The sequence below is a fragment of the Hibiscus syriacus genome, unplaced genomic scaffold (genome assembly GCF_006381635.1).
Source record: "Hibiscus syriacus cultivar Baekdansim isolate YM2019G1 unplaced genomic scaffold, ASM638163v2 tig00113724_pilon, whole genome shotgun sequence".
Lineage (NCBI taxonomy): Eukaryota > Viridiplantae > Streptophyta > Magnoliopsida > Malvales > Malvaceae > Hibiscus > Hibiscus syriacus.
This window is the reverse complement of record NW_024063470.1, coordinates 614,401-629,868: the sequence shown is the minus strand read 5'-3', so window position 1 is coordinate 629,868 and position 15,468 is coordinate 614,401. Positions and strand designations below refer to the sequence as shown.

Here is a 15,468-nt window from a genome sequence, read left to right as displayed (position 1 = left end):
TCTTGGTTTAGATGAAGAGAAACTTTTATAACATGGCCACACGAATAACCAGATGTTTGCCATTTCATACAACTACACGTCTTTGCATTTAGATTGACAAGCCCATTTAAGTTATTATCCAATACTTCAAACAAGGTGTTTGAACATGGTTCAACTCTCCATGATGTTGACTTCACAACACGTTTTGTTATCTTTTTTTCAGTCCATGGTGTAACACGACGTTCCAATGTTCCTGTAAATTTAAATAAATAATACTTAGTAAAATATATTAAATATGATAAGTTATGAATTTAAATAAATAATACGTACATGGTTTCTTTTCTTGTAGTACCACTGTTGAATAGAGGCTCGAAAAAACTCCATTAACATAGTAATAGGTAATTTTCGGGAATGACGACTTAGAACGTTGATTGATTCTGCACTATTAGACGTCATGAAACCATATCTTGCTCCAAGTTGATGTACTCTTGACCATCTTTCAAACCCGACATCTTCTAGTGTTTGAGCACATTGAGGCAAAACACGTCTTAAACAATTTATATGCTTATTAAAATCCACTTCCCGATAAGCTTTTACAGCCTTCCAGCATGTCCATTTGTGATTTTTTATGCCAGCAGACTTTGATTTTAGATTTCTGTACAAATGAACACCACAAAGTCCATGAAAAGCATCTGGAAAACACCTTCTAACAGCGTTATCAATTGAGTTTGACCTATCGGATATGAATATCAAATTGCTAATAGGACCTATGCAATCCCTAAGATGCCCCATAGACCATGTCCATGAATCAGAGGTTTCAGATTTACCAACCCCGTAAGCTATTGACAGTATCCCATTGTTAGCATTCATGGTTACTGCTAATAAGTTTACTCCAATGTATCGACCTTTCAAATGCGCTCCGTCAACTATAATAACTGGGCGCATGCAAGTAATAAACGAATGAATCTACAAAATAATATACACAAGAAATATAATCATTTAAATGTGAAATGCATGTAACTAACAAAAATGAGTCAACAAAATTATATTGATTTACTAACCGCAACACCAATGGCGATAAATAGCAACTCAAAGCGTCCATCTCTATCTGTTTTGATATGAGTTACCGACCTAAGATTTTTCAGCTTTAAATTGTGACAATAAACTGGCAGTTGGGCAAACGATGCTTCTGGCGACCCTCTCAACAATTCCAAGGCATAACATTTGGCTCTCCAAGCTTAAGAATATGAGATACTAATCTTGAACCAAGCATTCATGTCAGTCATAATTTCATGTCCCCGATATACCCTGTGATTCAAAAACATTAACTCAGTCAGAAAACCACCCAACACCTTTTTGTTTTCCTGTCTATGGTGAGGAAAAACTTGGGTTCTTGAACATGTATGTTTATCAATAAAAGTCTTAACTTGAAACATTTCGCAATCTTTTATCCTCTTTACAATCATATGCCACGTACAGTTTTTATCAATCATACACTTTGTTTTGAAACGATCTTTGCTTGATTTGTTAACTTTTAGTTGATAGCCATCTTCCACAAATTTCGTATACAAATCTATCTTCAAGTCTTCTTTTGTATCAAAACAATCATCTTCTTGATACGAATAACTTTTGTGTAACAATCAATTGCTATCTTTTCCAACTCTTCTTCCGGTATCTGAAGTAATTGTGGCATATTCCAGTTATACTCCCGTGGTATTTTCTTCTTTTTCTTTTCTTTGAGGACTTCTTCTTCTTCTTTTTATTCTTCAAAGTTATATGAATTATAGAATGGATGTTCAACATGTTCATTAACAGTCGTAACTTCCTCCTCATTATCATCAACAACATCTTCCTCGGAAGCGGCTGTTTCATCATCAAAATTCGGGTATTGACCAATATCAAAATCATTACACGCAGGGTCTGTTTCTTCTTCTGAAACATCATCAAAATCCGAGTATTGACCAAGATCAAAGTCCGGGTATTGACCAAGATCAAATTTTGAATACTGACTAGTACTCACAATTTTTTCTATTGGCTCATAATTGTCTAACTGGTCAATACGAAAACCGAAATTTAGTGCTGAAAGTTGATTGGGATTTGGATTAGGGAAAGGTTGTGGGTTTTGAGATTGTGTTTGGTATTAGAAATGTGGTGAAACAAAATTTTCTTGGTGATGAAATTGTGGTGGAACCGTTAAATTTTAAGGTTGATAACAACGTTGTACATTGTGAGCACCATAAACTGGGGTTAAAGAACTTAGTTGATTACTACCCGTTACTGACCCAACTTCACTACTTCTAGGTTCAGCAACATACAATGTAACATCATCTTCTTGCGAAACACTAATGTAAGCAATGAATCATTCAACATCTTCATTGTCGGTTAACAAATAAACTTTACCTTTTCTCTGATAAGATAGCCTAAATCCACTTAGAGGCTCTAAATTCAATTTCTTTGCAATACGTAACATTAGAGTTTCATAAGTTAACTTTTTTAATGACAATTTTAGTTGAAGATTCATGGGTAAAGGCATATATTGTAAAACACCATAAACATTCTCCTATGACCCTCCAAAACACAAATCTATCCAAACATGATCAACATTAAGATGATTTCATTCTACAAATTATAAATTAATTTACTAAACAAACGAGCTATAAACTAGATATCATCACTAACTAGATATCATCACTAACTTAGAGAAAAAACATATCTTTATTAAGTTGATAGTTGATAATTTGAGAGAGAAATCATTGAAAAATTATATATAAATAAAATTGTGTAAAAAAAAGAGATGGGGAAGGATTTCGTTGGATATAGGAACGGATGTCATCGAAGAGAGTGATAGATGGAGATGGAATGAGTTGCGATTTAGAGATTTAGGTTATGAGTTGTTGCTGCTGCGTAGTTTATATACCCAAAACATTTGTGTTGTGAAAATAAAAGCTGTTGCGAAATTAAAATTCGTGTTGCAAATTCGAAAATCGAGTTGCGAAAACAAAATTTGTGTTGCGATTTAGAAAATCTTGTTGCGAAAAGGAAACTTGTGTTGCGAAAAAGATATTCGCGTTTTCGAATTCAGAAATCGAGTTGCGAATTTGAAATTTCGTGTAGCGAATTTGGAAAATCGCGTTGCGATTGCAGAAACTGAGTTGCGAATTTGGAAACTGTGTTGCGAAATTAGAGTTCGCGTTGCGAATTTGTTGGTCATTTTTGTAAATCCAAAAAAAGTTGGTTAAAATCGTATATTATAAGGCATTTTCGATCACTGAAGTTATTTTCTCTTTTCTTTTTCATAATATTAGCTTGCCTAACCAGTATATTGATCCCTTCAATGACTACGCTTTACCAACTTCAGTTCATGATTCGACTAAAACAGTGTTTTTACGAGTTTTACAAGAACCTGGTCTAAGTTCTAATTCTGGGCAACCAGTGCAGCAATAACTTGTTGATCAGCAAGAACATGTTGATGACCTGATTGTTCAGCAAGAACCTATTGATGACTTGATTAATCAGCAAGAACATGAGCACCATGATATTTTGGTTGAAGAAGATATTTATGTTTCATGTGATTGCAATATTCCTGACATTGTTTCTACTATAGCACCAATTGTTCAGTTAGCTTTTCGGAAATCTTCACGCGTGTCACAGAAGACTTCATATTTGCAGCAATATTACTGCAATCATACTTCCTCCAAGTGTCTTTATCCAATTGAAACTCATGTTTCTTCATCAAAGTTGTCTTCTCAGTTTAGTGAGTTTGTAGCCAACATTTCAATTGTGCCTGAACTAACTTTTTATTATCAAGCACTCAAGTCATATGTTTGGAAAAATGCCATGCATGAAGAATTGCAAGCAATAGAGACCCTAGATACTTGGTAAGTGGTGCCTTTGCATGAAGGAAAGAGGCATATCTAATGTAAATAGGTGTATCGTGTTAAATACAAGTTGATGACTCAATTGATCGTTATAAGGCTAGGTTAGTTGCTAAGGGTTTCACACAAATTGGAGGTATTGATTTCATGGATACTTTTTCACCTGTTGCCAAGATGATATCTTTTAGATTGCTGCTTACTCTAACTGCTGCACACGGATGGCATCTCTTTCAATTGGATGTCAATAATGCATTTTTGAATGGAACCTTGGAGGAGAAAGTATACATGAAGTTGCCCCTCCGTTGTATAAGTGATATAAAAGGTTCGAATATGGTTTGTAAATTGAAGAAATTCTTATACGGCCTTAAGCATGCTTCCAGGAAACGATTTGCTGCCTTCTCGAATGTGGTTTTGAAATATGGCTTCAAACAATCTCCTTTTGAACACTCCTTGTTTACAACTGGGCATGGGAATGATTTTATTGCTCCACTGGTTTATGTAGATGATATTGTAATAGCAGGCAAAAATGAGCAATTATTGGCTGTGGTTCAAGCTTTTCTAAAAACACATTTCAAATTAAAAACACGGGCCATTGCGTTATTTCTTAGGTTTTGAAGTTGCTCGGAATAAGACTGGTATTTCCTTATCTCAAAGGAAGCACGTTGCATTTGCTTGAAGATACTGGATGTTTGGGTAAGAAGCCTACTTATTCGCCCATGCTTCCTTCTTTGAAGCTCAGTGCCTATGAAGGTGAGTTTTTGGATGATCCTCAAGAATATCGAAGATTGATCAGACCTTGCTATACCTAACGAATATGAGACCTAACATCATTCACACTGTCATTTACTTAGTCAATCCATCTCTACTCCCAGTTCACCACATCTGGTAGCTTTGAAACATTTGCTAGCTTACATAAAACAAACACATGGCCTTGGTCTCTTCTTCCCAGTCAATTCTACCATGCAATTGAATGCTTTCGTTGATTCTGATTATAGGTCTTGTCCCGATACAAGACGTTTTACCACAGGGTTTTGTACTTATTTTGGTAATAGCCTTCTGTCATGGAAATCCAAGAAACAAGCCACTGCTAGTAGATCTTCCTGTGAAGCAGAATATCGTGCTATGGCTGTTGTCACTTGTGAACCGGTTTGGTTGGCCTCCTTGCTTTCTTCATTCAATATTCTCATTGATCATGTGAAACTTTTCTGTGATAATCAAGCCGCACTGCATCCTGCTAACAATCAGGTGTTTCATGAGCTCACCAAACACATAAAACTTGACTGTCACTTCGTGCGAGACGAGGTTAACCAGGGTTTTCTACGCTTGTTTCATGTTCGGTCTTCCAATGAACTGGCTGATGTCTTCACAAAGACCCTAAGTGCTCCCATGTATCAAGAATTTATTGTCAAGTTTGGGCTGTTAAACATTCATGCAGCACCATCTTGAGGGGGGAATTAGTGTAACCGTTATATCAGTTATAAGTTTGTTATTTTTGTTTAAAGTTAGCTTAGTTAGTTGAGTATACTTGTGTATATATCAGCTCTGTATCTTTCAGTGAATGAATAAGGAAAACATGGTTCTTAATAGTTTTTTTTTTTTTGCTATCAAACCGTTGTATAATAGTCTTTGAAACGCCAGCCATTTCACATTTGCCATTGAAATGGCGGCCATTTCACATTTGCTTTCACATTTGCCATGTTGTTAGTGTTGCTAAATTAATCAACTGGCATTAAATTCGACTCCAGCTTAATCTGAATTGTCTATTTTGTTATCTGGTGACTTCGCAGATAAAAAAATTAACTAAAAAAATATCAAATTCACCCCTACCGGCCGACAAAGAAATTGATCTTTAACCAGCAATGAGAGAGGAGGAAATGAAGCCACTACCACCCAAAATTTCAGTTTATCTTCAATAGACCACCCAAAACAAGGGTTCTTTCATAACTGATGTATCAGGGTTCATTTCAAATGGACCCTGCAATTTCTATTCATGAATAGCCCAATGACTTGTCTAATGAGAACAGCTAACAAGATCCGAGTTGAGTTCTTCTCGTAAACCAAAGACATTGCATTTTCCTTTGTTATAACAACATAATAATGTATGAAAACACATGTTGGCTTATCTACGTCCCACCGTTGATTTGAAACAGGGCCCTAGCTAGCCCCATTCGTTGTCATCCTGGTGTTTTCTGCTTTTCTCAGATTGTTCTTTCGGTTCATGCAATGGTGTTTTCAGCTTTTCTCATATTGATCTTTCGGTTCAGGCAATTGTCACGCCTTGAAAAGGTGGGAACATTAATCCCAAAAGGGAGGTCATAAACAGTGACGCTCGACATCCTATCATGCATTAAACCCCATAGACTAAGAAAACCAATTAGAAGTTTTTCAACGTCTTTTTTCACAAAATTGAATAGAGGGCTTGGATCATTTTTGTTGAATTCAAGTTACAAAAATGGCTGCTATGTTGATTCAAAAGTCGCCTATCTATCGTTGGGTTGACTCTGGAGGACAAGAGTCTAGATTGGCAGCGCCCCAACAGTAGAGGAATTTCAACTTTCCATCAATTCTATTCTAGAAAAAACAAAACTAGAAAAGCATATTTCAAGGCAAGATTGTTGTTCCTTCTGCTAAGCAATCAAAAGAATTCCAACCAATTAACCATAGGAAGCTTCCACTACTTTCCAATGCAAGCACTGGAAGAACAATTCCACGGGAAAAAAACAAACATGATACTAGAACACATTATATACATGAAACGTGAAAGATTTCGGATGAGGAAAAGAAGCGATAATCAATTATATAACCTACATGTAAGGAAGTTTCTGCAATTCCTATACCTATACCTATTCAAAGTGCGCTGCCATTGATGTATTTATTCTATTATGGAACACCCTAAAACCTTGAAAGAGACTCTTAAGCAGTCATGCCTTACCTTATACTAACACATTTATGTAGAAAAAAACGGCTAAAACATCTGCAAGATAGGACCAGAGAGTTCACAATCCACAGACAACATATTGGTCCTACTCTCATAGCGCTTATGCAAATAACATGGATAAATCTGAATTATGCTTTTAAGTGCCTTCTTGCGACTGAATACTAACACAATTACAATTTACGGAAACATCGGCAACACATTATAACAAATAAAGAAATAAAAGTGCAAGAGATGTAGCCATTCCTTTAAGATAGACATAACTGGTTATTCATCATGTTATAAGAAAGTTTCGTGTAAAATCTTACCGGAAGGTATTAGCAACATAATATATTTATTGGTCTCAATTCTAAACACATAAACATTGCCATTAGACCTTGTATTAAGATCACAGAAGGAGAAGCTTTTGTTCCAGCAGATAGAAGTCCAGGAGCTGATGAATATTGTGAGCAATATTTTCAAAGATACTAATGGGTCTATGAAGGATGACAAAATGGAGAGGTAACAATACTGCCATGCTAATGGTGATTAGAGAAATAAAATATATGAACCACAAGAAAAATCCACATGTCGAAACTATAAACTATAAACATGTACAAGATACAGTATATAAAGGGGTGACAAGTAGCTTTCACAAAACCTGTGTTTAAACATCAAACAGAAAAAAGAAACATCAAATACATATATCGGTAGCACTCTTGCTCCGATTAGTCCTTGATGAGCGGAAAGAGCATACCTGTAACGAGAGTCCAGTACCCTACGAACTCTTTCTTCTCATATGGTGAAGAACAAGCGGCGTTCCTTCAAACAAATCCAATAGATAGTTTTCCAAGTCATCAGGTGTATACTTGATGTATTTTCCAGCATGTCTTCCACTCTCTAGCTGACTCCCGAACCTCCCCATGAAGGAGCGATAAGCTGGAAGTACTTTCTCCGATATAGAAATTCGAAGCTCTTCACGAAGTTGAGGATCTGGGATCTTCCAACCTGTCTGAATCCTATATATGTCTTCGAAGCATGCATTGAAGTTCTTAAATCTTTCCTTCAAGGCTACCTTGGAGGTATTATTCGAGCTACCACCAATTCCTTCATCTTTCAAACAATATAAAGCTTTGGTCCAACAAGCCCTCAGATAACTTGTAGCATATTGGCGTATCGAGCCACGCCGCTTTCGAACCCAATTGTCTCCCAGAAGCTTTCTTAACTCAGAATCCTTCACCTTTTGCACTATATACAGATTATTATTCATTAAAAAGATACAGAGTAATGTACCATCCTCGTAAAGTTTTGACTTCTCCTCGAGATTGGATTCCAAAGAGGATATTAACAACAGCAACCGTTTGGCAAAAGGAGTCATTGTCTCTAGCTCAACATCCTCACTCTGCAATCCGTTTGCTTCATCCTCGGCACTCTCCAATAACGAATTCAAAGTCTCGCTATAATCCACAAGCAGTTTCACATAATTCATCACATAACGAGTGAGTGGATGAATCTCCCCATTCTGCATAGGTTTCTTCGAAACCTCATTCTTCACAGCATTCTCAAACTCCAAAAACGTCCCTTTTGCCGCATCCCCTAATCCAGCCAACACTCCCTTTGCCTCGGTGCACATATATTCATCTGTGAACATCATCTCGAACTCAAGCAATGCATCTGCTAACACATCATACATATCCAGGATCCTAAACAGCTTCTCAGATGATCTTTTCCCAATAGCCACTGCTTCCCCAAAATTCAACAACTGCATGACACACCCTTTTACGGTCTCGTTAAAACAAATCTCTTTAATCGAATTCGACCCACTGAAAATCTGATCACAAAGCCTCTTTTCCCCCTTCAAAAGAACCCTAACAGTAATCTTAACTGCCTGAACCCATTTCTTCATCTTTTCATCCAAAGCTTTCCATTCAATCTTCTGAACTTCCTCAATACTTAATTTCTCAACTCCGAGAATCACTAAACACTCATCCAAAGCATCACGCCTAACGTTGCTATAAACTTGAACACACTCTTTTTCATACCCGGCATTGATCATCCGCTCAGCAATCTCTTTCAATTCCACAACAGCATCAGGGTTTATCAAATCCACACATAAATCATCACCAAAACTCGGTCCTCGGTCGTGAAAGAACCCTCTTTCGCTATCAACTTCTGCGAAACTTTCGAATTCCTCACCGATTTCCCCTTCATTTGCCGCGAAGGAAAGTGAAACCCTCCTGATGGAACCGTAAAGCCTCTCCGAATCAAGCGGGACGGTGTTCCTAATCAAAATAAGCCGGAATTCGTCTTCCAGCCTCGACATAGCCATCTGAATAGCCGTCTCGGCCCGGTCCATTATTTTGTTATCAGACCGAATCGACATATCAACAACCAACTGAAGGATTTCATCGACAGCCGCGAGGTACTCGGCGGCTTCATCGGGAGAGTCTTCCCAAGGGAGAGGGTGGCGAGAAGCCTCAGCGTTGGAGGAAGAAGAGGAAAAATCCCACCGGAGAATCACTTTCTCGGCGGCGTCAAAGCGGCCGCTGGTGGTATCAGCATTTTCGTTGATTAAATCCGTGATGTTAGACAAGCGGTTATCGAAACTCGAGAAAATCAACAGCATGTCTTCACGAACCTCTTTTGGAGTGTTGAGACTCTTCAAGATCTGCTGAGCCGTGGCCATGACCCGGTCCTCGCTGCCCACTCCAAGGTTCGTCGTGGTCGTCCCCATAGTCGATGCTTTTGACCCTTCACTCAGACCAATTCTCCGGTTCCTTTTTTGAGCCTTTTTGTAAGAAGTAACGATCTGGGGATTGTGTGGTTTAGTGTTGAAATGAAGTGAAAGCAACCATTTTCAGGGTTTGGGTTGTACAAGGATTTTGGGTTACTGAAACAAGGGGAAGTGAAGATTTTGGGTAGGTAAAGGAAATACGATGTTCAAAGAGAAAGCAACGAAACGTCGGAGGATTTTTTTATGGGCGCTTTGCCCGAGAATACATTAGAATAAGAATTAGATATTGTGTAAGAAGACAAACCACAACGGTTTCGGTAAGGAAGGAATTTGGCTAATATTTTTTTGAATAATGCACTTAGAAAAAAAATATTTACTCGAATAATGTATTCGAAAGATTATTTCGTGGAATAGGGTGAATGCTATAGTGAATCTCGAAGACGTATTGCAGTCCATGCGACTTACCATGCTCCCTTTGAAGACGTATTGGAGTCTATGTGCCTTACCTGCTCCCCTGGAAGACGTATTGGAGTATATATGCCTTACCTGCTCCCCTCGAATACGCATGCATTTTCTCTGTGCATACTACGCCCACCATTAGCCCCATAGACCACCGGCCAGTGCCGACAAACGCCTCAAAGACGCATAGATTGCCATGCGTCTTCCCCTTGCATGCAACACTCGTGGCCCCCTACACGCAACACTCGTGACGCGGTCACTGTCGAGTCCAGACAAAGTCATCGAAGACACATGGATTGTCATGCGTCTTCCCCTTGCATACAAGGCTCGTGGCCCCTTGCAGGCGTCATACGTCCGTGAATCCTCTACATACATGGCAACAATAATGGCGCGTAATGCCATATGAATCTACATGCATGCATGTCATCAATAATGTTGCAAGTATTGCAGCAATAATGGATCAATAATGGTGGGAGTAGAGTTGGACGGTTGTGGTTGTGGTTGGAGGCATTAGGGTTAGATTTTAAATATATATATGAGGTGTAGGGAGGGAGGGTTAGACCTGGAGTGAAAGAAAGAAAAGGAGAAGAAAGAAGAGAAAAAGAGGAAGGAAAAAGAAATAAGAAGAGAATCGGTTCGTGATTCATTATCGACAAATTTAACCCGGTTAGTTAATTTTGTTTTTAAAATCTATATTATTTATAAAATAATATGAATAATATAGACGATAAATTTTAATTTGTTCGATTTATTAAAGTGATTAATTAATTAATATTGTTGAGTTCGAATGAAATTTAGTTTAAAAAAATAAACTATCTTGAATTTAAAAAAGAATATATAATAGGTTAGGTTTAAAGAAGAAGATTCAAACAAGGTAATTTTTTGTTCTTATTGTTGTTTTTAACGAATTTTTACTTGTTTAAATTAAATTAGTTACTTAGTAGATTATTTTTAGATTAAATTAATTTTTATATTAAATGTAATATTTAAATTGAAATCGTTATAATATTGTCATTATTGAACATTTAATCTAGTAAATCAATTCATTTTAATTAGTTGTATCTGTTTCTTATTTGTGTTGAATACTTAGATGTAGTTAGTAGTATTTGTTTTTTTATTCAGTATTTCCCTCCAAGAAGTAGTAGCTTTATGTGTTATTAAATTATTAATGTTATTAAATTTTGTTGTATAGATTCGTTGAAATGGCATAACAAAATCAACTATTTCATCTTGAAGCTCAACATATTTCTAGCCATTTGAGAGCGATGGTGTTATTATTATTTAATAAAATATTATAATTGTTTATTAAATATTAAAAATATTAATGTTTATTTTAGTGATTAATTGATATTAATTTCATGAATATTATAATTGTAGGAAAACGAGCAGTGAGTCTTTCGTCATCGGATTAATATTTTCGCTACCTCACACCCTTTAATTGAAGATAACCTGGAAGAGGCTAGATTTCATTATGTTACATTTGTTCAGGAGTATAAGTTGGTCATGGGTTTGTAAGTGCATTGATTGAACGTTGGAGGCTATAAACACATACATTTCATTTGTCTTGCAGAGAATGCACAATAACCCTAGAACATGTGGCCTTACAACTTGGGGTTCCAACAAATGGGATGTCGGTGGTGATGAGAAATGATTATAATAACGTGGAAACACTTTGCAATGAGTTTCTTGGGCAGACGGCATTAAGCCCAGATTTAAAAGGGTGGCGTTTAAGGTTGTCGTGGTTGGAGAATCAATTTAAACTCCAAGAAAATAGTATCAAAGAAGAAATTGTATATACAACTCGAGCATATATCTTACAGTTGATTGGGGGAGTTTTGATGTCGGATAAATCTAGTAATCTGGTTTACACGCAATATCTCCCGTTTTTGAGAAATTTTGAGAATACGCGTCAGTACAGTTGGGGATCTGCGATATTGGCGTTCTTGTACCGTGAGATGTGTAAGGCGTCAGTAATCGTCAAGAATATTAATACCGCAGAAATCAGTGGATGTCTGATGTTGCTACAATCTTGGGCTTGGCACAGACTTCTATTTTTAACACCGATTAGTCGAACATAAATTGACTTTCCTCTTGCTGGGAGGTAATATTTCATTTATGTATTTTAATTTAAATTCTTAATTAGAATTTATTTATCATGATTAAAAAGAAGTAACAAATATTTTTTTGATTTACAGATGGGGGCATAAAATAGAAAGAACGAGTATTTTGATTTATAGCAAAAAAATGTATATATATAATATAATATAATATAATATAATATAATATAATATAATATAATATAATATAATATAATATAATATAATATATATAATATAATATAATATAATATAATATAATATAATATAATATAATATAATAATATATATAATATATATAATATAATATAATATAATATAATATAATATAATATAATATAATATAATATATAATATAATATAATATAATATAATATAGTATTTAATTTAATTTAAATTAATTTATTTAACTTTAATTATTTATTTATATTTATTTCTTTATTTATAATTTTATAATTTTGAGTAATGAATTAATTTTCGTAAATATTAATTTTATAGTTTGTTTGGATACCGTACCTGGAGTAAGAAGTTTTAGCGTGTGTACTGCCTCGGGTTTTGTTGGGTTATGAAACTTGGGCTGCTATTACACCATTGATTCATTTTGTTGTTGTTGAGATATTGTTTGCGGATCGAGTGTTGAGGCAGTTCAAGTGCCACCAACCTATTTCACCCATTTCATGGGATCATTACCACTTGCACAAATTAGATGGACTAGGTAAGCACAACTTGAATTGGGTTGTGAAGCACGCGAACCAATTTAATGATTGGAACAATAAAGATTCATATGTGCCACCTATTGCTCCAATGGAAGATGGTGAATTTAATTTTGAAACTTCGACTTACCTTCAATATTATTGCGAGCATGGAAAGTCGTACCTGACGACGTTGGGAGAAAGGCAACAGTTTAAAAAATATAAGAGAAAATTTGGTAGAGCCGAGAAATTTAATGGAGTGAAATTGGGAGCTCATCTCAATAATATGAAGCAGAAACAATAGAGTTGTATGATGATTCTTCTGTTACGGCATACATACTGGAGTTGATGTCTCCTCATGCACCCAACTACTCTCTCATGTTTGAATCGACGTATGACTTTGACCAAATGACATCTATGATGTCAAATATCACTATTTGTCAGTCTACGTTTCCATGAGGGATAGAACAACAAACTAGTGGAATGGGAGAGCATAGTGGTGGGTATATATTTACAAGACCAGCTGATATGCCCCAAATGAATGAGGAGGATGAGTATCATAGTCTTGAGAAACAGCAACGACCACAACGCCATAGACGTTCGCCTTGACATTTTCACTAGACAACACCCCGACATCGACAACAATTATAAACTCAATTATTATTTGTTTAAAAAGTAATAATAAATAAAATGTTATTATATGTTAAAATTAAATATTTAAATTATGCTAGTATTTTATTTTGTAAACATTAGTAAATATTTTTTGAAATTTTTTAACATAAATTCAAAATTTTAATAATTTAAGATAAGAATATTACAAAATAAAGTTAATTTTTTGCATAAATTATTATAAAATTAAGTCAATTAAGTTAATTATTATAAAATCAAATATATACATAAATTATTAAAAAAAAATAAAGATAATTATTATGCATAAATTATTATAAAATCAAGTTAATTATTATAAAAAATTTAAATATATACATACATAGAAATACATATATGATTACTACTTATAAAGCATATATCTTGGTAGATTAGGACATTTCTTTTTGAATGATTTTCACCCCTACATAATCCGCATATCTTTGGTTGACCCCTCTCTCTAGTATGAAAATACATATCGATATGAATACGACTGGACTCAGGTCGACCCTTTGGACTTCTACGAAGTATTGGATTTGGCAGACATTCGTCATGATCCTTTTTCGGTCAATATGATTCATTTGGGATATGTTTGAACGCATAGCTGTCGACATTTAATATCCTATATAGGTGAAAGCACTCATCAACATAACTGTATGCGCTTGCACCATCATACATACATGCAACGACTGCATGACACATAGATAACTCCATGCCTGAAAGCAACCACAATCACACCATTTAAGTCATAAATCAACTCTAAATGTTTGGCCTTCTCTTCCTTCGTTACGACGTATGCATGACACAACAAAAGTATGATCAACTCGGTCGAAATTATGAACAAGCATTGAGGTTACCAATCGCTCATTTGATTCCATTGCTTTCACCACTGTATGAGCCCAAGTTTAACCTCTATTTTTGAGACACTCAATCTCTTTGCCATTATTGGACCAAACCTTAGCCAACCTAAAGTATGTCTTCTTCACCACACTAGCTATTAGTAGATGACATGTACTTTTTAGTACTGAATTTATGGCCTCAGCAAGGTTTGTGGTCATGTTTCCGTATCGCCAACCCTCATCGTATGCTTGCGACCATTTTTCTCGCGATATTTTCGAAGCTCACTTCCATACATGCTAATCATCATAAAATATCTTTAAATTCTCCAATCTCTTATCAAAATTTGGTCGTCGTAGTTCGTATCTTGTTTCATAATATATATATATTGTGTTAAAGCTCAATTAAAAAACCACATAAATTAATACATACATGTTGAAAATAAAACTTACTCATGCTTACTATCTCTCTACGAATGCAGGCATTATGAAACTAATCGATACTATTCTTACCAATATGGCGGATGCAAAATGTAGGATTTGCATGCGGAGATATCCAACGACTTCCTAGTCGTTCAATTGGCGCCAAAATACCTATTCCTCAATCGAATATCAAGCAAACCCCATCTTCTCGAATGACATATTTACGTAGATTGGTCAAAAAGATCCCATGCCTTTGTTGTCTCTCCTTCAACAATGACGAATGCAATTGGAAAGATATTTCGTTCACCATCTTATGCAACTGCCATTAATAATACATGTTTATATTGATAATACAACCACGTACCATCTACTTGAACCATACGTTTGCAAAATGGAAATCCTTCTATGTATGACTTGAATGCCCAAAAGAGTCTATGAAATATTATCTTCCCTGGAACAAGTTAACATTCTTCGTCATATGCATGCATGGTTTGAGACTTCATTATGGTTCCCGGTATGAATTGCTTGTAACAAATGTGATAGCTCATTGTACGATGTATCTCAATCTCCATATGTCATCTTCATTACCTTTATTTTTGCATTCCAAACCTTGTCATATTTTACTTGGTATCCAAATTGGCTTCGAATAGATACAACTAACATTGAACAAGGGATTCTTAGATCTTTCTCAACCAACACCTTCACGTAATCACATATTATATCAGAGTCCAATATTCGGTGGTCTTATTCGATTGAGTTTCGCAAACATGTGTGAGGATCATTGTACCTTGTGATGACCCAAGCATCGTGCCTTT

At 35.6% G+C, this 15,468-nt stretch overlaps 1 protein-coding gene across 1 annotated transcript; it reads right to left on the bottom strand.

The window, feature by feature from the left end:
* Window positions 1-7,335: 7,335 nt before the first annotated feature.
* Window positions 7,336-9,730, bottom strand: LOC120187315 (exocyst complex component EXO70B1-like). Its single transcript, XM_039191054.1, has one exon. The coding sequence runs from the start codon at window positions 9,500-9,502 to the stop codon at window positions 7,547-7,549; it is 1,956 nt and encodes a 651-aa protein (XP_039046985.1). The 5' UTR covers window positions 9,503-9,730; the 3' UTR covers window positions 7,336-7,546.
* Window positions 9,731-15,468: the final 5,738 nt, after the last annotated feature.

Bases quoted from the DNA above. Each gene is read 5' to 3' on its own strand.
- LOC120187315 (XM_039191054.1), bottom strand. From the start codon at position 9,502: ATGGGGACGACCACGACGAACCTTGGAGTGGGCAGCGAGGACCGGGTC.